A 24,270-nucleotide genomic window follows, 5' to 3' on the forward strand; every position below is an offset into this window, starting at 1 on the left:
GGGTTATTGAACCCTGCAATGGGCAATTGCATTGGGTTTTTAATTATTTTTATTGCGTGATCACGCAAATACGCAGCTTATCTGGAGCTCTGGTTGTTGGGTTGCTGCCCCTGAATTGGTAATTTTAAGGAAATTTTGCCGTTTTTGGTTATTATCTTGAATATTATTATAGATAGAGATAAACTGTAAACAGCAATAATGTTCAGCAAAGTAAGATCTACAAATCAGTCATCTTGACCAAAATGGTCAGTTGACCCCTTAAGGAGTTATTGTCCTTTATAGTCAATTTTTAACCATTTTTCGTAAATTTTTGTGATCTTTTACAAAAATCTTCTCCTCTGAAACTACTAAGACAAATTTAACCAAACTTGTCCACAATCATCATTAGGGTATCTAGTTTAAAAAATTTGTCCGATGACCCCGCCCGCGAACCAAGATGGCCGACATGGCTAAAAAATAGTACATAGGGTAAAATGCAGTTTTTGGCTCATATCTCTGAAACCAAAGTATTTAGAGCAAATCTAGCTGAAAAAAATTGTTCATTAGGTCAAGATCTATCTGCCCTTAAATTTTCAGACCAATCAGGCAACACGTTGTTGGGTTGCTTCCCCTGAATTGATAATTTTAAGAAAATTTTGCAGCTTTTGGTTATTATCTTGAATATTATTATAGATAGAGATAAACTGTAAATAGCAATAATGTTCAGCAAAGTAAGATCTACAAATAAGTCATCTTGACCAAAATGGTCAGTTGACCCCTTAAGGAGTTATTGCCCTTTATAGTCAATTTTTAACCATTTTTCATAAATTTTTGAGATCTTTTACAAAAATCTTCTCCTCTGAAACTACTAAGACAAATTTAACCAAACTTGTTCACAATCATCATTAGGGTATCTAGTTTAAAAAATGTGTCCGATGACCCCGCCCACGAACCAAGATGGCCGACATGGCTAAAAAATAGTACATAGGGTAAAATGCAGTTTTTGGCTCATATCTCTGAAACCAAAGCATTTAGAGCAAATCTGACATGAAAAAAATTGTTCATTAGGTCATGATCTATCTGCCCTGAAATTTTCAGACCAATCAGGCAACACGTTGTTGGGTTGCTGCCCCTGAATTGGTAATTTTAAGAAAATTTTGCAGCTTTTGGTTATTATCTTGAATATTATTATAGATAGAGATAAACTGTAAACAGCAATAATGTACAGCAAAGTAAGATCTACAAATAAGTCAACATGACCAAAATTGTCAATTGACCCCTTAAGGAGTTATTACCCTTTATAGTCAATTTTTAACCATTTTTCGTAAATTTTTGTGATCTTTTACAAAAATCTTCTCCTCTGAAACTACTAAGACAAATTTAACCAAACTTGTCCACAATCATCATTAGGGTATCTAGTTTAAAAAATTTGTCCGATGACCCCGCCCGCGAACCAAGATGGCCGACATGGCTAAAAAATAGTACATAGGGTAAAATGCAGTTTTTGGCTCATATCTCTGAAACCAAAGTATTTAGAGCAAATCTAGCTGAAAAAAATTGTTCATTAGGTCAAGATCTATCTGCCCTTAAATTTTCAGACCAATCAGGCAACACGTTGTTGGGTTGCTTCCCCTGAATTGATAATTTTAAGAAAATTTTGCAGCTTTTGGTTATTATCTTGAATATAATTATAGATAGAGATAAACTGTAAATAGCAATAATGTTCAGCAAAGTAAGATCTACAAATAAGTCATCTTGACCAAAATGGTCAGTTGACCCCTTAAGGAGTTATTGCCCTTTATAGTCAATTTTTAATCATTTTTCATAAATTTTTGAGATCTTTTACAAAAATCTTCTCCTCTGAAACTACTAAGACAAATTTAACCAAACTTGTTCACAATCATCATTAGGGTATCTAGTTTAAAAAATGTGTCCGATGACCCCGCCCACGAACCAAGATGGCCGACATGGCTAAAAAATAGTACATAGGGTAAAATGCAGTTTTTGGCTCATATCTCTGAAACCAAAGCATTTAGAGCAAATCTGACATGAAAAAAATTGTTCATTAGGTCATGATCTATCTGCCCTGAAATTTTCAGACCAATCAGGCAACACGTTGTTGGGTTGCTGCCCCTGAATTGGTAATTTTAAGAAAATTTTGCAGCTTTTGGTTATTATCTTGAATATTATTATAGATAGAGATAAACTGTAAACAGCAATAATGTACAGCAAAGTAAGATCTACAAATAAGTCAACATGACCAAAATTGTCAATTGACCCCTTAAGGAGTTATTGCCCTTTATAGTCAATTTTTTACAATTTTCATTAATTTTGTAAATTTTTGTAAATTTTTACAAAATATTTTCCTCTGTAACTACTGGGCCAAGTTCATTATAGATAGAGATAATTGTAAGCAGCAAGAATGTTCAGTAAAGTAAAATCTACAAACACATCACCATCACCAAAACACAATTTTGTCATGAATCCATCTGTGTCCTTTGTTTAATATGCACATAGACCAAGGTGAGCGACACAGGCTCTTTAGAGCCTCTAGTTATTAAAGTCTTCATACTTTTTTTTTTTACAAATTTTATATGTTTTTTTTATTCATTTGTTACCTGTTGTTTTTGTTTTTAACAGAAATCAAAGAACTAAAGCTATGCTGATATTTGTTAAAAAATAATTATGTTGTTGCTATGAATTCTGGATGTACCAATTACAATTTGATACATCATATCAATTAAATGATAAATAAAAAACATCATTGGCGAATGTTCTCCAGTTGTAAACAAAACATCATGGTCGAATGTTCTCCAGTTGTAAACAAAACATCTTTAAGTTTTAATTGTAATGTTACTTACTCTTTAGGAATATTTTTTGAATATATACATTATATTGATATTGAAAGGGGAAGTATATCTTATGGTCCTATTTAGCTTAATTAAAGTGTATTACAAAATCATTGATTTTCATGTAAAAATAATTGAAAGGTATGTTTAAAGTTTACACTTTTTAAAGTCTTCCAAATATTATGAACATTCACAGAGGTTTAACACCTGAAAGATTGCATAAGTTTATATTTCTATAATAAAAGAGAGGCGAAGGATACCAAAGGGACATTCAAACTCATAAGTCATAAACAAACTGACAACGCCATGGATAAAAAAGACAATCAGACAAACAACATAGAAAACCAAAGACGGAGCAACACGAATCCCATCAAAAACTAGGGGTGATCTCAAATGACAAAAAATGGATAGTTTTGACACATACTTTTTGGTGGGATATGCATGCAAGTATCAAATAAATTTTTACAAGAGAGATGATTTCCATATAGACAAACACTGTAGTAAATGATTTTGTTGGTACTCACATGCATTCAATATTTGTGGGTGACAAAACCATTGGAAAATTTACCATTATATACATATTTTCATCACGATGTGTAGATATGGCTTTTTTTTTTTAGCTAATAAATGCATTTATTGGGTCCTGAACAACAGAACATTTCCCCCCTCCATCCCCTCTTTTCCCTTTTATCTTTCAATATTGGTGCTTCAGTGATAATTCATACATATATACAGCTTTTTATACCAGTGATAATTGACTGCTCAAATATTTATTATTTATCAATTTAGTAGCTTTTGCTACAACTGTATAATACATACATATATATTTTATATGTGATTTGTATTTGGATTTTGATGTCTTGCTTTCTACTGACAAATATATTTATTTTGTATACATGTAGTATCTACTGTTAAGTATATATTTTTTGCACAAGCAAAATTAATACTGACACACATATTTTGTTTTGGTGTGTTGTTTATTTGCTTGCATGATTTTGGTATATTTATTTATGGCCATGACAGTGATGATTATTTTATACAATTATGTCTAATACACACTTCACCTAAATACAAAGTTAAAGATTTGTTTATGCTGTAATCTTGTCACCTGACCTAGACATTATTTTTGATATGTTAGATTTGTTCCTTTAATACTACACATGACAAAACAACAATATTTGGTATGTGAACGTGTTATCTGATATACACTGGCTTTCAATTTACTTTTTGTGATAGGACAATTTTAGGGAAACCCTTTTATAAATGAAAGTAATTTTGAATGGCTACAATAGAAAAGTTCCCAATGTGAAATAGGGTAAGAACGACTTATACTTTTAAAACCCAAAGCAAAAAGTGCTTGTATTGCTGTTCTTCATCATATTGAGATTTTCAACACAAAGCAAAAGCTCACAAATAAATGCACTAGTTTGAACAGAGTTGTTGCTAAAAGATGATACATTTCAAAAATTTTATTTTTTAGAGGGCACTGACTAGCTGTTTAACCATCAGTTGTCCATGATTTATTTCATACATTTTAATAAAATTTCTCCTGAGATAATTTATAGTACAAAAACTAAGGATCTGACTCCAGCAGACTAGTATTGACCTAGTAAGTTGATGATTTAAAAAAATATTTGGTTAAGTTATATAACACTCCTAATGTGTTTGTCAAATTTGCCTTTCTTTATTTCTGGCTAAGACCATTATCAATGAAAGTTATCATATTATTGCACATCAGACATCAAATTTGGTATTTTTTACATCAGTTATTGGAGTAGAATTGTTTTTAAATAATTATATATATATCTTTGTAGCACGCATATATTTTAATATATATTTTAACATATCTTTGTAGCAGGCATATATTTTAATAATAAAAATGGAATGTTTAAATACATACTTGTTTTTCATCAGACAATAAATAATGTGAAAGTTAATTTTTGTCGAGCCTGCGACATGTGTCGCAAAAGCTCGACATAGGGATAGTGATACGGCTGTGGCGGCGGCGTTAACTAACTTCTTAAAAACTTAAAATTTCAGAAGGTAGAAGACCTGGATGCTTCATACTTTTTATATAGATGCCTTATGATATTAAGTTTCCGTCTGTCATATGCCCATTGTCCTTGACCTCATTTTCATGGTTCAGCGACTACTTGAAGAAAAAGTTAAGATTTTTCGTAATGTTAATTTCTCTCTTATTATGAGTAATAGGATAACTATATCTGGTAAGTGCGTACATTGCAAGGTCCTCATGTCTGTCAGACAGTTTTCATCTGACCTCGACCTCATTTCATGGATCAGTGAACAAGGTTAAGTTTTCGTGGTCAAGTCCATATCTCATATACTATAACCAATAGGTCTACTCTATTTGGTATATGTAATGATTGTAAGGTGTACATGTCCAACTGGCAGGTGTCATCTGACATTGACCTCATTTTCATGGTTCAGTGGTTAAAGTTGTTTTTATAAGACCGCAAACAAATTTTGCGGTCATATATTGGTATGACGTTGGCGTCGTCGTCGTCGTCGTTGTCGTCTGAAGACACATTGGTTTTTGCACTCTAACTTTAGTTTAAGTGAATGGTTCTCTATGAAATTTTACCATAACACCAGTTAAGGAATTAGGGGCCAAAAAGGGGCCAAAAATAAGCATTTTTCTAGTTTCCAGACAATAACTTGTGTTCAAGTGTATGGATCTCTCTGACATTGAACCACAAGGTTCCATATCACACAGGGAATGCTGGGATTGATTTTGGGGGTAACTGCCTCAAAATATTAGGAATTAGGGGCCAAAAAAGGGGCAAAAAACAAGCATTTTTCTAGTTTCATGACAACAACTTGTGTGTAAGTGTATGGATCTTTCTGAAATTGTACTACAAGGTTCCATATCACAAAGGGAAAGCTGGAATTGAGTTTGGGGGTAATTGCCCAAAACGTTTCGGAATAAGGGGCCAAAAATAAGCATTTTTCTAGTTTCCAGACAATAACTTGTGTTCAAGTGTATGGATCTCTCTGAAATTGTACTGCAAGGTACCATACCACAAAGGGAAGGCTGGGATTGATTTTGGGGGTAATTGCTTCAAAATTTTAGGAATTAGGGGCCAAAAAAGGGGCAAAAAACAAGCATTTTTCTAGTTTCAGGACAATAACTTGTGTGTAAGTGTATGGATCTTTATGAAATTGTACTACAAGGTTCCATATCACAAAGGGAAAGCTGGGTTTGAGTATGGGGGTAATTGCCCTAAACGTTTAGGAATTTGGGGCCAAAAAGGGGCCAAAAAACAAGCATTTTTCTAGTTTCCAGACAATAACTTGTGTTCAAGTGTATGGACCACTCTGAAATTGTACTGCAGGTACCATACCACAAAGGGAAGGCTGGGATTGAGTTTGGGGGTGATGATTCATAAGGGGGTTCAAAAAATTTGAGGGGGGATTTTTTTTTCTTTAAAATTTTCCATTTTAAATTGGTTATTTCTGATTTATATATAAAAGCAAATAATAATGATATGGTTTGAATAGGTAAATTAAAATTTTTTAAGTTCTTAGACCACATTCATTCTGTGTCAGAAACCTGTGCTGTGTCAAATATTTAATCACAATCCAAATTCAGTGCTGTATCAAGCTTGAATGTTGTGTCCATACTTGCCCCAACTGTTCAGGGTTCGACCTCTGAGGTCGTATCAAGCTGCGCCCAGAGGAGCATTTTATTGTGTTTCGGTCTGTTTTTCTATTACTGTATGCATAAGGTCAACTATATTTGGTGTATGGAAATAGTTTACGATGTACGTGGCAGTCTGGCAGGTTTTGTTTGACCTTGACCTCTTTTTCATGGTTCCATAAGTTTACATTTTATTCCTCCCATCCTTTTTCTTTTCATTTCTGCCATTCTTTTTCTTTGTTGATTTTTCTATACATGTAACACTTTTTTCATTTTTATATGTCCATATGGAATAAATCTGCAAACATAAAGTTGTCAAAGTGAGCTTTTCTCATCACTTGGCATCCGTCGTCTGTTAACTTTTACAAAAATCTTCTCCTCTGAAACTACTATGCCAAATTTAACCAAACTTGGCCACAATCATCATTTGGGTATCTAGTTGAAAATAGATATCCAAAATTTGTGTCAGATGCCCTGCCTGCCAACCAACATGACCACCATGGCTAAAAATAGAACATAGGGGTAAAATGCAAGTTTTGTCTCTTATCTTCAAAACTTTTATAGATAGAGACAGAGAACAGGGGCAGAAGTGTTAAGAATGTTGAGATCTACCTATTGTCTTTTAAATATTAAAATGAAAACTGTCAGATGACTTCTTATAGGAATTATTACCCTGAAATAATGATTTTCACCAATTTTGCATTTTTGTCTAGTATCTTAAAAATTATAATAGATATGTAGAAACTTAAATAAGCAAAAATGATCAGCAAGACAAGATCTTCTATTAAGTCATATGGAGGAAATTGTCTGACAACTCCTTATTAGAGTTTTTGCCCTATAATGATGATTTTTACCCATTTTTTGCGTTTTTGCCTTACATCTTAAAATTATGATAGATAGATAGATAGAAACTTAAATAAGCAAAAATTATCACAAGATCTATAATTAAGTCAATATGAAGGAAATCATCCTGATATGGAATGTACACTGATTCCACTGTACCCTCGCAACTCTCGAGGGGTGCTCCGAATAACGGAGGAATCTACCAGAACACACATCACTAAATAAAACACGGAAATATATACATTTCTTTTCCGGAACCGAACAAAACAGGTGACTCCTTCCGACTGTTTTTTTCGGTTGCAGCCGATGTTAGTCTTTTGAAATAATAGAATTGTAAGTAAGAAGCATTCCTCAAACATTGATGATAATCATGCAACTATCATTGCAAACCTTTCTAGTAATGCAGACAGTTCTGACAATTCTAAAACAATTTGATTTAACCAATTCAGCTGACCAGATAGTGAATGGTTTAATACATTTCGTCTAGGCCATATGATTATGACGTCTTGAAAGGCTATTTTAGTGTTTTGCTGTGAAACCTTCCTCTTTCGTAAATGTCGAGGAATAAAACATATCATCAGTAATTCGATGTTTACGGATGTGCAGTTAAGCATGGGACTTTGGGTGCAACTGAGGTATTCCTCATTACTACATTAGTACATTACAGAATCTTAGATTGCTTGGAGCATGGAAGTAATATTGAAAGGAATAACTACAACGCCAGTTCAAAGGTTTCATCTGCGTTAACGCCCATCTTTCAATAACTCGTTAATTGGTTTAATATATGGCATGGTAATTGACTCTCGGCATGTGAGCGATCGTTTTCGTGTTCACAGAAAATTACGAACAGACAAGTTGTTGTCGTATATACGTGCGAAGTAACCCGAATAGTCCACTCGTTACATTCCGCTGATGTACGCTGCCGAATAGAGTAATTTGTTCAATGTTGATTTTAGTCTAATTTTCCTATTTCTGTTTATTTCGATCTTGAAAACTGGAGAAAATGGGTGGATCGTTTTCAATTTTAATATTTACAGACAATTAAGATGCCATTTCTTAAAAATTTAAGAATATGATTGTACAAAAAATATGTTTGGACCCCCTTTTATTAAATATGAATAATCCAAGTCATGCGTGTATACCAGTCAATTAAAATATTCACAAACGTTTCTATTCTTTAAACTAATTCGTATAAATGAATTTGCGGTTAGGCAGATAGGGTCAAGCTCATTTTGTCTCTTTGTTTTTATTTTAGCTGTAGCGTGTTATATATTAACTGTATTAAAACACTTTTAAAAATAGATATTTACGAACTTATTATCCCGATTTTAGTTGTCCAGTTTTAATAATGTAATCAATGACATTTATTACATATATACATAAATTTAAAATACTTGTAAGTAAAGATCCTTTTTTAAATCTTGATAAACTTTGCACATTTCAACAGTAAAAAAATCTATGTCTTCATTTGTCTTCATTATTTTGTTAAACATCATGTGAAACATTATCGCTTCGTTGGTATTACCTGTTTTACTCGGGATCCGCTTTCAATTGGAAAATACTTTTAGATCAGTTTAAAACGAACGGTAAAAAGCAAAAATATGCAAAAATAAATACAATTTTCCATGTTTAACTGCTGTAGTGTAAACAATTCTCGTCCGTTTTTCAAGTTTTTTTTACATCATTCGATTTCTTTTTGAAGGTAGAAGTTTTATATGATACAGCGCCACCTTGTTAATTAATAAACTAGGATTTCACACAGGTGCTTTATAATTACCGTACTTGATAAAATCACGTGACTGATAAGAAATTCCAGATGCCATTTTACAACCGCGGTATCACAGATAGTAACCAAAGGGGTCTTGCCGCTGAGACTATAATTGGATAAAATCATATGACTTTAGTACAGAGCTCTGCAGGTCATTTTGAAATCATACATACAAAATTTCTTGATCCCCCCTGTAAAAACATATTAAAAATGTGATCCCCCCTCTATTAAACATGCCAAAATTTTAACATGCAAATCACTTATGTTATTTCAAGGAAATATTGAAAATGAAATATTCTCAGTGGATTGAGTCCCAAAACTTATTTGAGGGAAAATTGCCTTAAAATAGGGCTCTTCCATGAGGCCTCTTCCATGAATATTAGTAGGTAGAGCAAGCCAGTGATTTGAGTAGCTTTTTCTGACTTTTTTTTTCTAATTTCCTACATTGGGCTATTAAAGAAAACTTGATTCTGAGTAACTCTTTAAAAAATATACATTAAAAAGTAAACTTTTTGAAACAGTAACAACAAATTATTTATATGTCCCTCTCTTGAACGCTGCTTAAATTTAAGTTTTACATTATATGGCCTTATTGAAACCTCCATTGAGTCGCTAAAACTTTTATATGGATAGCTCATGCTTTCAGCTTGAACAATTCAATTACTCATTTATTGTCACATTTCATTCATAAATGTGTCATAGTAACCTCAAATTTTTGATTTATTATCCTAAAAAGTACAAATTTTGAGGGTGTGAGAGGTATAAATGGACCCAGAGGGCTCTTGTAATGAAAAAAAAAAGATACATTGGCAATAATGCTTGTTAATTTAGTGATCGACGTGAGTGAAATATAACAACTAAATTATTTAGATTATGAAACACCTTTGCATTTTATATAGGACAAAATGACACAAAGTGGCAGCTTCCTACATCACCAAAGTCGTGTGATGTCATGGATGTCTTACTTAATTGTATATGAATGGTGTTAAAAATATATTTTGATTTGACTGCTGTAATGTTCTTGACATTTTGTCTCTTGAAGTATGTGAACTACTTATTTCCAAGTGCAAAAAATATTGATCCCCCCACTTTGAATTTATAAAAAAACTTGAACCCCCTTGTCCACATACAGAAAAAAACTTGATCCCCCCTGCATTTTGACCAGCCCCCCCCCCCCCCCCCCCCTAACCAGATAAAAAATGATAAGTCCCTAAAAGTACATGATTAAATTCAATCCTTTTCAAAACCAGATATTTATAGTAAGATTGTGTTGGAAATTACTTATATTGCAACTCTTATTTCAAGAAAGTACCATTGGTTAAGTAAGTTTATTATTAATTATATACTGAACTCACATTTAATTGTCCAGAATTCATACTTTCCTAGAAGGTAATCATCAGTAGCCAATACAGTTGTCTTGCCTGCGACGAAAGTCGTGGAAGTCGAGACATAGGTGTTGCTTTTCTGACAATTGTTCAGTTTTCTGCTTAAGACAGTTTGATAGGGACTACTTGTGATAGATCAATGACATTTTCTATAAAGTTGCATTACTATCAGTACATATCAGTTTGACGATCATTTGGAGGCCCTGCCCAATAGCTCATGGTCCAGTGACTTTGAATTAGCAATGTTGCTGTCCATAAGATTGTCTTTTACTGACTAATCTGCAGACAGGCGAGAGATATCTCTGCTGAACAACAGTTTATTTACTCTTAGAAAGTGTCATGTCTCTTTTTGTCCTTATGTTATACTGATGATGAGCTAATAAGCCCTTTTCTTTTTTTTATTTGCCTTATTTTTGTACTTATATTATTGTATAGAAAATATAGTACATGTAGCTAAAACAGGGTTTCCCCATGGTCAGGTTTCTTTTTTGCCATCTCTTTTGCCAAAACTATTTTTTTTTTGCCAACTAACATACACATATTTTTGTTCAGAATTTCCTTCTTATTGATAAATGATCAATCAATTAGAACACAAAGATACTTTTTTAAAGATACTGTAAAATTGCATTACAAATCATGAGGTCATCATATTTGACCTCTGGAAAAAGTGGATTCATCTTCAATCAGTTTATCCAATACTTCCTGTCTATCTGAAGTGCCAAGAATAAAATCAGAGGTTTTCTTAGTTTTGAATGTTTTTCCTGTACCATTGTTAAAAAGTAAAAGTTGAGAAGTCAAAATATGCTTAAAACAGGTGTGCTGTTAAAACGATTGTATAAGTGCCCACTTCAATACAAGTATTTTTATCAAAGTAGAAAAAACATCCCTTTATGTGACCTGACATCATTTACCACACCATTTAATTAACAATACATTTAATTTGTTAATTAGTCCATTGTTGCCAATAGCCAACTAATGCAATCAGCTGTTTATTGATTTTCTGTCAAAATCGTAATGAGTGACAAGTTCAAAGTGACTGCCAGCAGAAACCCTGCTAAAAATACCAGCAAAATATTTTCTTGGGTACAGGTAGCCGTATCTAGGTATGAGTTTTATTGGCAAATGGTCAAAACCTCTTAGATCACCCCCATTAAAATCATTGAAATTTAAGTTCTTTCTATCAAATTGGCACATAATTGTAAAAATTCTCCCACTTTTGCCAAAATATATAAAAATACACATACTATAGTACTGTACATAGCACTAGTTATGTTTTCATTTAATCTATCTGTAGTCACAAGTGATTAGCCACAAGTGATGTACAGGTAATGCATAAAAGCTTATGACATGACAGACCTTAAGATTTTTTATGCATTGATATTTTGGATTCTAACATACTTGACTTAATATTTTCCAACACTCGACCTTTTGCTCACAGTCATACATTTTGCAGAGTGGAATCTGACATTTTCTATTGTGACATCAAATTTTGATGGAAATGTCTGCAATGTTCTCTAAGGGAAGTACTTTGAGAATAAGTTGTAACAAATGTTGAATAGATCATGAAATTTTCTAATATGACAAATATACAGGCTTTATGAAATCTGATCTTAAATACTTGCAAGATATTCAGCTGCAATTAATAAATCCGCTCTTGTTTGACAAAGCAGGTTTCGTATTTATATCACACCAGCATGTTCTATTTATATATAATATTTTATACTAGATGCTAATTATACTCCAATCATGCCATAATTCTGATAAGATAATGCTATAATAAAGTTATGCATAAACCACTATATACATATGTTACAAATTGAATAAAATAAGACAGTATTTCCTGTATTACCATTAATATTCAATGAAAAACAGAATTGAGAATGGAAATGAGACAACAACTCGACCAAAGAGCAGAAAACAGTCCAAGGCCATCAATGGGTATTCAACACAGTGAGAAAATCCCGCACTTGGAGGCGGGCTTTAGCTGGCCCTTAAACAATAATGTATACTAGTTCAGCATACTTATAATGAAACCTTAATATGTATAGAAAATCTATTTATTTTCATCGGAGAAATGAATTTTTTGAATTATATTATATAAAACAAAATAAAAATATTCAAATCACATTTTCATTTTATCAAAGAATATTTCAATAATCCATGTTTTAAAGTTTTTTTCCTTGTAATGTAATCAAAATCTTTTGCAGTTTTGTTTTGACGGTTTATCTGTCTGACCTATTGGTGTCATTTCAAAACCAAGCTTCATTCTTACATGTACATGTCATGTATGTTAACCAATGCAAGTTATATATATAATGTATGTATGTATGCAGATACTGACTTGACATTTAATTTTTGATAACACAGGTTTATAATTCTTCAAGTTCAATATTTGATACTGATATATTTGTTCCATTTTCAAAAGAGTATTTTTGATTAACCTGTTTTGACCTTTAAGTTATTTATTCTTTATCATTATATAATATAATTACTTTTTATGAGTGGATAAAGCAGGTTGTGTGTCTGTTATATATTATAAAGTTAGAATTACAATGAATTATGTGATTGCAGTTGGAACTCTTATTTTCTTTAGAAAACAATTCTGAATGTTAACAAATAATGTTAATGACATATGGCTGAATTTTAATTGGGGAATTATAAGATTTTAAGTAGGTTAAATATATGCACACCAAACATTAAACATTGTAAGTGAATGATGTGTTATTTCTATCCCTGTGACCTATTTAAAAAAGACTATGTTGACATCACTTGATCTGAATGTTTCTATACCTGCATCGTCAAAGGCAGAAGCAGGTCTAATTACCGCTAGACTCTGTCTGTCTGAAAGAAAACTTTCAACAAAGTTTTCTTAGCTTCTATGAAAGGGAATGATTTAATATTTGGTCTGAAGCTTGATAATGTTGAGTTGTAGCTAGTAAGCAGTTAAAAATCTGATGTGTAGCCACTCCCTGTTTGCCGATAGTTTTGAATTTTTCAACACTCATTGTAAAGGAAAATTTCTGTTAAACTTTTCTTGGCTCTAATTAAAGTGAATGGTTTTGATAATTGGTCTTGGAGTGATCCTTTATGCTCCGGTAGACTTGTAACCTCAATCAAATGCTTGCAGCGATGCAGATCCATACCTGGTATTAGTCTTGTTTGGGTTTCCCCATACCAAAACATAGAATTTAGTTTCTTCTTTATAGTTTTGTAAGTCCACAAATACTTGTAAAGCTCTTATGGATTGTAAACTTTAACTGTTTTGGATAAAATCCAGAACTTCTAAGGTTTCAATGACAGGTGACATGAAGTGTAACTCACTTATGGATTGTAAACTTAAAATGTATTCGATCAAATCGAGAACTTGTAAGGTTTGACAGGTGACATGACGTGTTACTCACTTATAGATTGTAAACTTAAACTGTATAGGATCAAATGCAGAAGTTGTAAGGTGTTACAGGTGACATGAGGTGTTATTCACTTATGGATTGTAAACTTAAATTGTATTGGATCAAATCCATAACTTATAAGGTTTGACAGGTGACATGACATGTAACTCACTTATGGATTGTAAACTTAAACTGTTTTGGATAAAATCCTGAACTTCTAAGGTTTCAATGAAAGGTGACATGACGTGTAACTCACTTATGGATTGTAAACTTAAACTGTATTGGATCAAATCTACAAATTCTAAGGTTTGACGGGTGACATGACGTGTAACTCACTTACGGATCGTAAACTTAAACTGTATTGGATCAAATCTACAAATTCTAAGGTTTGACGGGTGACATGACGTGTTACTCACTTATGGATTGTAAACTTAAACTGTATTGGATAAAATCCGGTACTCTTAAGTTTTCAATGACAGATGACATGACGTGTAACTCACTTATGGATTGTAAACTTAAACTGTTTTGGATAAAATCCAAAACTTCTAAGGTTTCAATGACAGGTGACATGAAGTGTAACTCACTTATGGATTGTAAACTTAAAATGTATTCGATCAAATCGAGAACTTGTAAGGTTTGACAGGTGACATGACGTGTTACTCACTTATAGATTGTAAACTTAAACTGTATAGGATCAAATGCAGAAGTTGTAAGGTGTTACAGGTGACATGAGGTGTTATTCACTTATGGATTGTAAACTTAAATTGTATTGGATCAAATCCAGAACTTGTAAGGTTTGACAGGTGACATGACATGTAACTCACTTATGGATTATAAACTGAAACTGTTTTGAATAAAATCCAGATTTTTAAGGTTTCAATGAAAGGTGACATGACGTGTAACTCACTTATGGATTGTATACTTAAACTGTATTGGATCAAATCAAGAACTTGTAAGGTTTGACAGGTGACATGATGTGTAACTCACTTATGGATTGTAAACTTAAACTCAATTGGATCAAATCAAGAACTTGTAAGGTTTGACAGGTGACATGATGTGTAACTCACTTATGGATTGTAAACTTAAATTGTATTGGATCAAATCCAGAACTTGTAAGGTTTGACAGGTGACATGAGGTGTTATTCACTTATGGATTGTAAACTTAAATTGTATTGGATCAAATCGAGAACTTGTAAGGTTTGACAGGTGACATGACGTGTAACTCACTTATGTATTGTAAACTTAAACTGTATTGGATCAAATCAAGAACTTGTAAGGTTTGACAGGTGACATGATGTGTAACTCACTTATGGATTGTAAACTTAAACTCAATTGGATCAAATCAATAACTTGTAAGGTTTGACAGGTGACATGATGTGTAACTCACTTATGGATTGTAAACTTAAATTGTATTGGATCAAATCCAGAACTTGTAAGGTTTGACAGGTTACATGACGTGTAACTCATTAATGGATTGTAAACTTAAATTGTATTGGATCAAATCCAGAACTTGTAAGGTTTGACAGGTGACATGACGTGTAACTCACTTATGGATTGTAAAAAACTGTTTTGGATCAAATTCAGAACTTGTAAGGTTTCAATGCACCTTAGAGCATTACATGGGCACAGCCATCTTGTGAAGCCAACTTGACATAAGAGTTAACTGACTAGCAATAACTGGCTGTTTTATCAGTTACATATAATTTGCTCCTGAGGAGCTTTTTGACAAGGTTCCATGTAATAATACATCATCCTTAAAAGTATATAATTAAGCACTGCACATTTCTTGTGGAATTGTTTGGCTTTGTTAACATGTTTAACAAACCTAAAATTCACCAAGGAAGGCTATTTAATGTGGGTAAAATCATCCCAAATAGACATTGTATTTCATTAATAAAGAAAAGAATATAACTAAAAAGATTCCCTCACATAAATTTGATCTTTAAGGGAGATCGATTCAAGTTCAAGAACAATGCAAAAATAAATACTCACAAACAGTTTGCCCTTTGAAAGCATGACCACTTCACACTATATTATGATACTGTTTTGAGTGGACACAACATTAACCTTTATCAGTTAACATGATTAATGACCAAAAGTTTGACAACATCATAACACAGGAGGTATAAATTGAAATAGTATAATTGTTTTTTTTTTGTGTTTTTTTTTTCTTCATTTGAATATAAACATGATTAATCAAAGGTGTTATATAATTACATGATTGTTCTTAAAGGTGTAGTCTCATCTTAGTACACTGTCATACTTTGATCAGGTTAATCAATTCTTTTGCTAATCACATACTGTCATTGTGAAATGCTGAAATATGAAAAGCATATTGGAGAAAAAAAAATGAAAGTGAAATATTAATTTCCAAGAACATATTTAATTTGAATTTCAGATCTTAATTATAAAATTGAATGTTATGGAAATGTGTAAAAGGCATGGTTGAAAAATGACATCTTTTATTCTGTAATAACAAATCAAAGTGCATAAATTTGTATTTTATCATATTGATTAAATAATAAAATATTTATTGGTTAAGAGTAGTACTTTATCATATGGATTATGTCATATGTTCCACTTGTACTTTTCTCCTTCACTTCTGGGTCATAAAATTTCATTGGATTTAGACAACAATATATAGGTAAAAAGCTCTTTATTGTACTACTTGATTTGAGATTGTAGTGAGAAGATAGATCTAATGTAGTAACATACATAAATAATATTTATTTGTGATGTAAACCAGCCATTGTTACCAGTTCTAAGTTCCTTTAGATATGTGCATAAAAATCTTTCACTCTCGTAACATATTCATAACATAAAATGTTTCATTTGGCATGTTTAGTAAACCAGAAGTTGTAACACACTGTATAAATATTACACTCATCTGTTTGACCTAAAGGTTATGCAATCACAAACTTAAATCGTGAATCACTTAAATTGTAGTGAAATGGTATACTGTTCATGATACTTATTGTACTTACAGATATCTGTTAAGGATGAGTACGTTTAGTCCTTTCCCTGTTGAGGACTCGGTGGCAGGAAGGCTTGACCAGATGTGTAAACTGGACATTGACCGTGATCAACATGAACTAATGGGAAAGATGACTGGTATTATTGGTACTATAGGTATGATTTGGTTTCACATGGATTTTGACTGGGAAAAAAATGCATCATTTTTACAAAGTGAATGATTTGTAACTGTAACAAACTATGTTTAAATGTCCAAATTTCATATCGCTGATAAATTTCTCAGAAAACGAACAAAATTATACAGCACATGAAAGACCATTTGGTAAATGAATCAGTGTGGATGTTATTATTTAAGTGGGATAACTGAAATTTCCTCCTGACTTCGACTCAATTTTAGTGGTTCATTGGTTAGTTTTCATGGTAAGGTCATATTTAGTCAGCAGCTTTGCAGTGATGAGTTTCTGTTCTGTGATACACCTTAGTATTTCCTCTTTTTCCATACTTTGAATTAATAGTGGTTGTATGCTATGAATGATACTAATATTGTATATTAATTATTATAGGTCCAGCATGCGATTCTGTGGAGATGTTAACAAATATGTTTGTAGCAGGACTTAATATCTGTAGAATGAATTTAGCCTACAGAACACATCAGGTATTATATAGTTAGTATGAATAAAATTATATTTGGGGTATATATCAAAGAGACAGCAACCTACTAAAATGACCATCTCAAAGGCAACATACAGTCTTCAACAGTAGACAGGTGTCTTTGAGTCAACAAAAGTTTTAAATGATTTTAACGGAAACAATAAAAGATTGATTGATTGATAGATTTTTGGTGTTTAACACCACTTTCAGTACTATTGGCTATTTCGTGGAGGCAAGTATTTTTTGTTGGAGGAAGCCAGAGAGAATCTGCCACCATTGACAGGAAAACTGGCAATCCTAGTCAATTAAGATTGGAGAAGAACGCACCTGCTATGTGCAGGGTACGAACTCACTACCTCAGTGTTGACAGGCTAGTGATGAACTACTTTGACCACTCGGCCACGGAATCCCCAAAACAATAAAAGATCTGTCATCAATACCCAATTCTCCAAATAATGAAAAACATTGAGATGTGACATAGAACATTGAAAAAAGGTTCCTTGCTTGGGACAGTTAAATAGAAATGTGGCAGGTTTAAAAAACAATTTACTGATAGTTAGGGCTGTCTTTATTGGCAATACACATTTTCTCTGATTTTATTCTAAATTTTACATTTTATGTTTTCTGCATTAGATGATATAATGAGCTTTTATAAGACCGCAAAAACTTTCGGCCCTATCACAGTATGACATTTGGTTTCTAGACAATAACTTAAGTATAAGTGTATGGATTTGTATGAAATTGTACCTCAAGGCTCCATACTACAAAAGGAAGGTTGGATTGAATTTTGGGGTTATGGCCATATCCCCTAAGGAATTAGGGGTTCTTTGATATGCTTAGTTTGAGGGAGGGAATGGGGTACCCCACATGACGAATGACGGTAAAATATTTATAGTTGAATGTTATTTTAACAAATATACCGTCATTCGTTGATATGCTTAATTTGAGGGAGGGAATGGGGTACCCCACATGACGAATGCTGGTATAATATTTGTTAAAATAACGTTCAACTATAAATATTTTACTCCATTTGACGAAAACAGTTGCTACAAAATTTGACTTGACGAATGAGGATAAAAAATTAAGGCCCATTTGACGCTAATGTTAGTAAAAAAGGGACATTTGACAATAAAGGGCATTTCTACCCTCTTATCTTACTGTGTATTTAGAATTTTTATTTTGGACAAGTTTTCCAGTGGGTCTAAATTAGGGTGCAAAATTAAACATGAAACATAAAACCAATCTTCCACAACATCACATCAATTGTCTACTGCACTTCGAATAGGTAAAAAGATGAATCACCAAAATTATCAAATAATCAGCATTTTCATTCAAATATATCAACCCACTTCAATGATAATTTAAACATTTCCCACAAAAACAGTTTCCTCCATATTGACATTTCTGTTCAAAGGGAAATAACGTTAACTCAAAGCACAGTTTATTGATAATCCACTCTAAAACACACAACATTAATGTCACCTTTTGATAACACTTTTCAGAACAATTCTAAGTATTTTGATTAATACATGTAACATTTAGAAACAGATATAAGGTATCATCCCAACAATAACATTATTTTCAAAATGAAAATTTCAAAGTGACAATAACCATACACACATACATTACGATATGATCCATAGAAATGGTAAGCAGGGAAATAACTCATATATTTATTATTATATTCAAATGCCAACGATACACAAAACTAAGGAAATATTATTTTTTTAGTATTTTGCAGATATAATTAAAAGAATTCAACAAATTGTGCCAAAGATTGGACATCAAATTGCTATAGGTATAGACATAACAGGACCAGGAATAAGATTGGGGTACCTTAAAGGGGTAAGTATCAAATCTCAGTATAATCTTTATTTTGAGTTGGTATTTTGAATGCATAAAACATTGTACTGATGAATAAAATGAGGTATTGGGTACACATCAATTAGACTTAAACCCAAGGACACAGAACAAGCAAAGACATTAAGACTTGGTCAACTTTACTTTCTTAGGAAATAAACAAATGTCTTTTCAAAATGTCAAGTTCCCATGACACAAACTTAAGTAGTTGTTACAGAAGTGGATATAAATTATTAACACATTTAGAATTTATATTCCTGTAAGTTTAGGTCCATTTAGGATGTTTCAGACCTCTGCACTGTGTAGGCCAGACATAGATAGACTACTCACTCCTTTATAAATTACCACTTTACTCTTATTATACAGATTATAGCAATAAATTGCCTTAATTTTAAAACTGCTATTGAACAGCTGGCCCTGAAAAGTATGGAAAGAAACTGGAACAAATAAAATAATTCAGGGCAAAAAGGCCATAATATTACTTCTCAACTTTTTTAGGGTTATTTATTTACCTGTTACTATTGCAGCATTATTAATGAAAGCTTAAATATTTAGAAATATTACTGATGAAATTTAGGAATTATCTACAACTCAGGTATGATAAGATTGTTATGTTGTCGAGTTCTTAAATTGTATAAAATATTTTGTTGGTATGGTGTTATTCTATGATTTTTATGTTGGCTACTCTGTAGCTTTATTATATCATTTTTGTTGAATGTTTTTATGACTTTAGAATCCAGCTTTACCTAAATATATGATGCATATTGGCTTTTATACAAATCTCTTTTAAACAAAGCCTAGCAGACTTATAACAATGTGATAACTGTGCAGGTGGGATAAGTTATGACTTAAATTCAGATCATTTCCAATGACTCGGTTTCCATTGGATCCCTATATTGTCTTGTGTTGACACCCATTCTCTAACCCTCTCAGAAGCCAGGAACCAATGTCAATAAGTCAGGTTTATATGTAATCCTGTAAGTGTAAACTTGCTATAAACTTTGAGAAAATGATTTATACATAAGTAATCCCTTTGTTGTCTTGTGTTGACACCCATTCTCTGATCCTCTCAGTAGCCACGAACCAATGTCAATAAGTCAGGTTTATATGTAATCCTGTAAGTGTAAACTTGCTATAAACTTTGAGAAAATGATTTATACATAAGTAATCCCTTTGTTGTCTTGTGTTGACACCCATTCTCTGATCCTCTCAGTAGCCACGAACCAATGTCAATAAGCTAGGTTTATATGTAATCCTGTAAGGGTAAACTTGCTATAAACTTTGAGCAAATGATTTATACATAAGTAATCCCTTTGTTGTCTTGTGTTGACACCCATTCTCTGATCCTCTCAGTAGCCACGAACCAATGTCAATAAGTCAGGTTTATATGTAATCCTGTAAGTGTAAACTTGCTATAAACTTTGAGAAAATGATTTATACATAAGTAATCCCTTTGTTGTCTTGTGTTGACACCTGTTCTCTGATCCTCTCAGTAGCCAGGAACCAATGTCTATAAGTCAGGTTTATATGTTATCCTGCAAGGGTAAACTTGCTATAAACCTTGAGAAAATGATTTATAAATAAGTAATCCCTTTGTTGTCTTGTGTTGACACCCATTCTCTGATCCTCTCAGTAGCCAGGAACCAATGTCAATAAGTCAGGTTTATATGTAATCCTGTAAGTGTAAACTTGCTATAAACTTTGAGAAAATGATTTATACATAAGTAATCCCTTTGTTGTCTTGTGTTGACACCCATTCTCTGATCCTCTCAGTAGCCAGGAACCAATGTCAATAAGTCAGGTTTATATGTAATCCTGTAAGGGTAAACTTATTATAAACTTTGAACAAATAATTTATACATTAGTAATCCCTTTCAGGACTTACGGTTAATGATTCCATCTCCCTCCAAACATATCAGCCACTATTACAATGGTTAATGATTCCATCTTCCTCCAAACATATCTGCCACTATTACAATGGTTAATGATTCCATCTCCCTCCAAACATATCTGCCACTATTACAATGGTTAATGATTCCATCTCCCTCCAAACATATCTGCCACTATTACAATAAAATGTTATCAATATAATAATTGACATTGGACAAACATTTCTGAAAAATCACAGTTTGCCTCCAAATTTAGTGAAATGCAACCTTTCTGTTCTTCATTAAGAATTATGGACTGTTATGGTATATGTTCTTAACCACCTTCATACATGACTACTACTGTTACGAAAAATAGAAAATTTACTAAAAATGATTCAAAACAAATTTGAATGATGTACAGTTGTGCACCTACTATTTTATTTTGGTCAAAAGTCAAATTTTAGTATTTCCCATCATAAGATATGGACTAAGTTTTTTACTGAGGGATAAGTGTTCAGAGTAAAATTACCTTCATTTCACTTTTGAAAGGTAAACAACTCATAGAATTCTTCAGAACATAGATTCCAAAGTTTCACAGGAATAGGGAAAATTTTGATTTTCAACATACAAATGATTTATTTATTAAATTGATTTTTGTTTATACCACAATATACAACAGGGTTATTTTAAAGAATCATTGATCTTCACAGATGATAATTCTTCATGTTTCTTTCTGGTATGAAAATATGAATGGTGTTAAAATGAAAGCCCTTTGTAGAATGTACTTGGCTGCACTAAATACACATCCTATATACCGAGGTATATTGTGAAATGAACATGTATAACATGATTTATTGTTTATTATGTGCAAGCTTTGTTAAAAGTTATTAGTTTTTGAATAATTGGGTTTTCTGTTTTGCATGTCTGAATTTTTCAAAACAAGAATATATTGAAATTTTAAGTGTTCAAACGTCTTGCTTCTTCATGGCTGCTTTTATATGGATAGCTCTTTATTATCAGAAATTTGCAATAGTGACATCTATATATATCTATCACAAATGATCATTTTACCTGATTATATTAAAGAGCACTTTTACCCTTAGCTTAAAATTATCAGTCCTGGAATTTTGTTATTACATGTACACAGACAATTGCTGCAACTCTTCTTTTTGCTGCTCTCTAAAAAACATAATTTGCTTGCCAATATGCTGTTGTGGGAGCATGAATTTTTATTGGCGGATTAATTGTCAGTAGTAGAATCATTGGAAATAAATGTTTTATGTTCCAATCCAGCAAGAATTATATCAAACACTAAAAAGATAGTTTTGAATAAGTTTTTGGTACATGGACTTTCTCAGGTAAAAGCCTAAGTAAAATGTGTGCGCTCTCCAGTTATAGAGAGTTGATTGTAAAATAAAAACAAATACTGGAACCTCTTTTTTACCTGTCTCATTGCATATCTGCCAACTTCTATTTGTATGAAGCTTTTTATTTCAGAAGGTAGAAGAACTGGATGCTTCATACTTTGTATATAGATGTTACAAAGTTTCTGTCTGTCGTATGCCTATTGTCCTTGACCTAATTTTCATGGTTCAGCAACTGCTTAAAAATACTATGTTTTTTTTTGTCATGTAAATGTTTCACTTACTGTAAATTCAGAAATTATTGCGATGTTTTTATTAATGCGAAAAATGTGACAGGGTTATAATCGCAATAATTCAAACTCGCATTTTGAAATATTTAATATGAACTAAACAGGATTTTTCTCAATATCGCAAAAATTAAAATCGCATTTTAGTGTAAAATGACAAAATCGCAATAATAAATGCACACAATAATTTCTGAATTTACAGTATTATGAAAATAGGATAATTATATTTAATGAATGGGATCTTTGCAAGCTTTACATGTCTGTCAGACAGGGTTCACCTGACCTCAACCTCATTTCATGGATCAGTGATCAAGTTTAAAGTTACCTGATTAGGTCTGTTACTCAGATGCAATAAGTAATATGTCAGCTTTATTTGTCGTATGAAATGATTGTAACATGTTTAGCAGGTATCATCTGACCTTAACTTCATTTTCTTTGTTCATTGGTCATTGTTTAGTTTTCCTGGTTAATAGATATAAGAAGATGTGGTACGACTGTTTCTCGGATACTATAAGCAATAGGTCAACTATAGTTTGTGTATGGAGTGATTGTAAGGTATGCATGTCTATCTGATTTCATTTGATCTTGACCTCAATTTTCATGATTCATTGGTCAATGTTAAGTTTTCGTAGATAAGTTTGTTTCTATAAGCAATATGACCACTATTTTTGGTGTATGGAGTGTTGATAAGGTGAACATGTCCGTTTGTCAGAATTCATCTGACCATGACCTTGATGTCATTAACATGGATCATTGATAATGACAAGTGAATTGTAGTAAAATCTTTTATCTTTTAAACTTTCAACATAAAATCAATCATGATCAGTAAAGCAGGTGAGACATGTCTGTATGTGCACTGTAGTTTTTGAATTTTTGTCGAGCCTGCGACTTTTGTCGCAGAAAGCTCGACATAGGGATAGTGATCCGGCGGCGGCGGCGGCGGCAGCGGCATTAGCTAACTTCTTAAAAGCTTTATATTTTAGAAGGTAGAAGACCTGGATGCTTCATACTTTGTATATGGATGCCTCATGTTACGAAGTTTCCGTCAGTCACATGTCCAATGTCCTTGACCTCATTTTCATGGTTCAGTGACTACTTGAAAAAAAAGTTAACATTTTTTGTAATGTTAAATTCTCTCTTATTAATAGTAGTAGGATAACTATATTTGGTATGTGCGTACCTTGCAAGGTCCTCATGCCCGTCAGACAGTTTTCACTTGACCTCGACCTCATTTCATGGATCAGTGAACAAGGTTAAGTTTTGGTGGTCAAGTCCATATCTCAGATACTATAAGCAATAGGTCTAGTATATTCGGTGTATGGAAGGACTGTAAGGTGTACATGTCCAACTGGCAGGTGTCATCTGACCTTGACCTCATTTTCATGGTTCAGTGGTT

At 32.4% G+C, this 24,270-nt stretch overlaps 1 protein-coding gene across 2 annotated transcripts in view; it reads left to right on the plus strand.

Moving 5' to 3' along the window:
* The first annotated feature begins 98 nt into the window (after positions 1-98).
* The window catches only part of LOC127737293 (pyruvate kinase-like), a 43,157-nt gene continuing 18,985 nt past the window's right edge, over positions 99-24,270 (plus strand). Inside the window, exons 1-4 of one of the 2 annotated variants that reach the window (XM_052247881.1) lie at positions 99-4,143; positions 16,858-17,000; positions 17,408-17,499; positions 19,227-19,340. In XM_052247881.1, the coding sequence (XP_052103841.1) occupies positions 16,871-17,000; positions 17,408-17,499; positions 19,227-19,340 (336 nt within the window). In that variant the 5' untranslated portion in view covers positions 99-4,143; positions 16,858-16,870. Of the gene's footprint in view, positions 4,144-7,598; positions 7,663-16,857; positions 17,001-17,407; positions 17,500-19,226; positions 19,341-24,270 lie in introns of those variants that run through there. The other variant, XM_052247880.1, reaches the window with a different exon arrangement.

This window comes from Mytilus californianus, unplaced genomic scaffold (genome assembly GCF_021869535.1).
Source record: "Mytilus californianus isolate M0D057914Y unplaced genomic scaffold, xbMytCali1.0.p SCAF_4, whole genome shotgun sequence".
In the NCBI taxonomy this organism is placed as follows: Eukaryota; Metazoa; Mollusca; class Bivalvia; order Mytilida; family Mytilidae; genus Mytilus; species Mytilus californianus.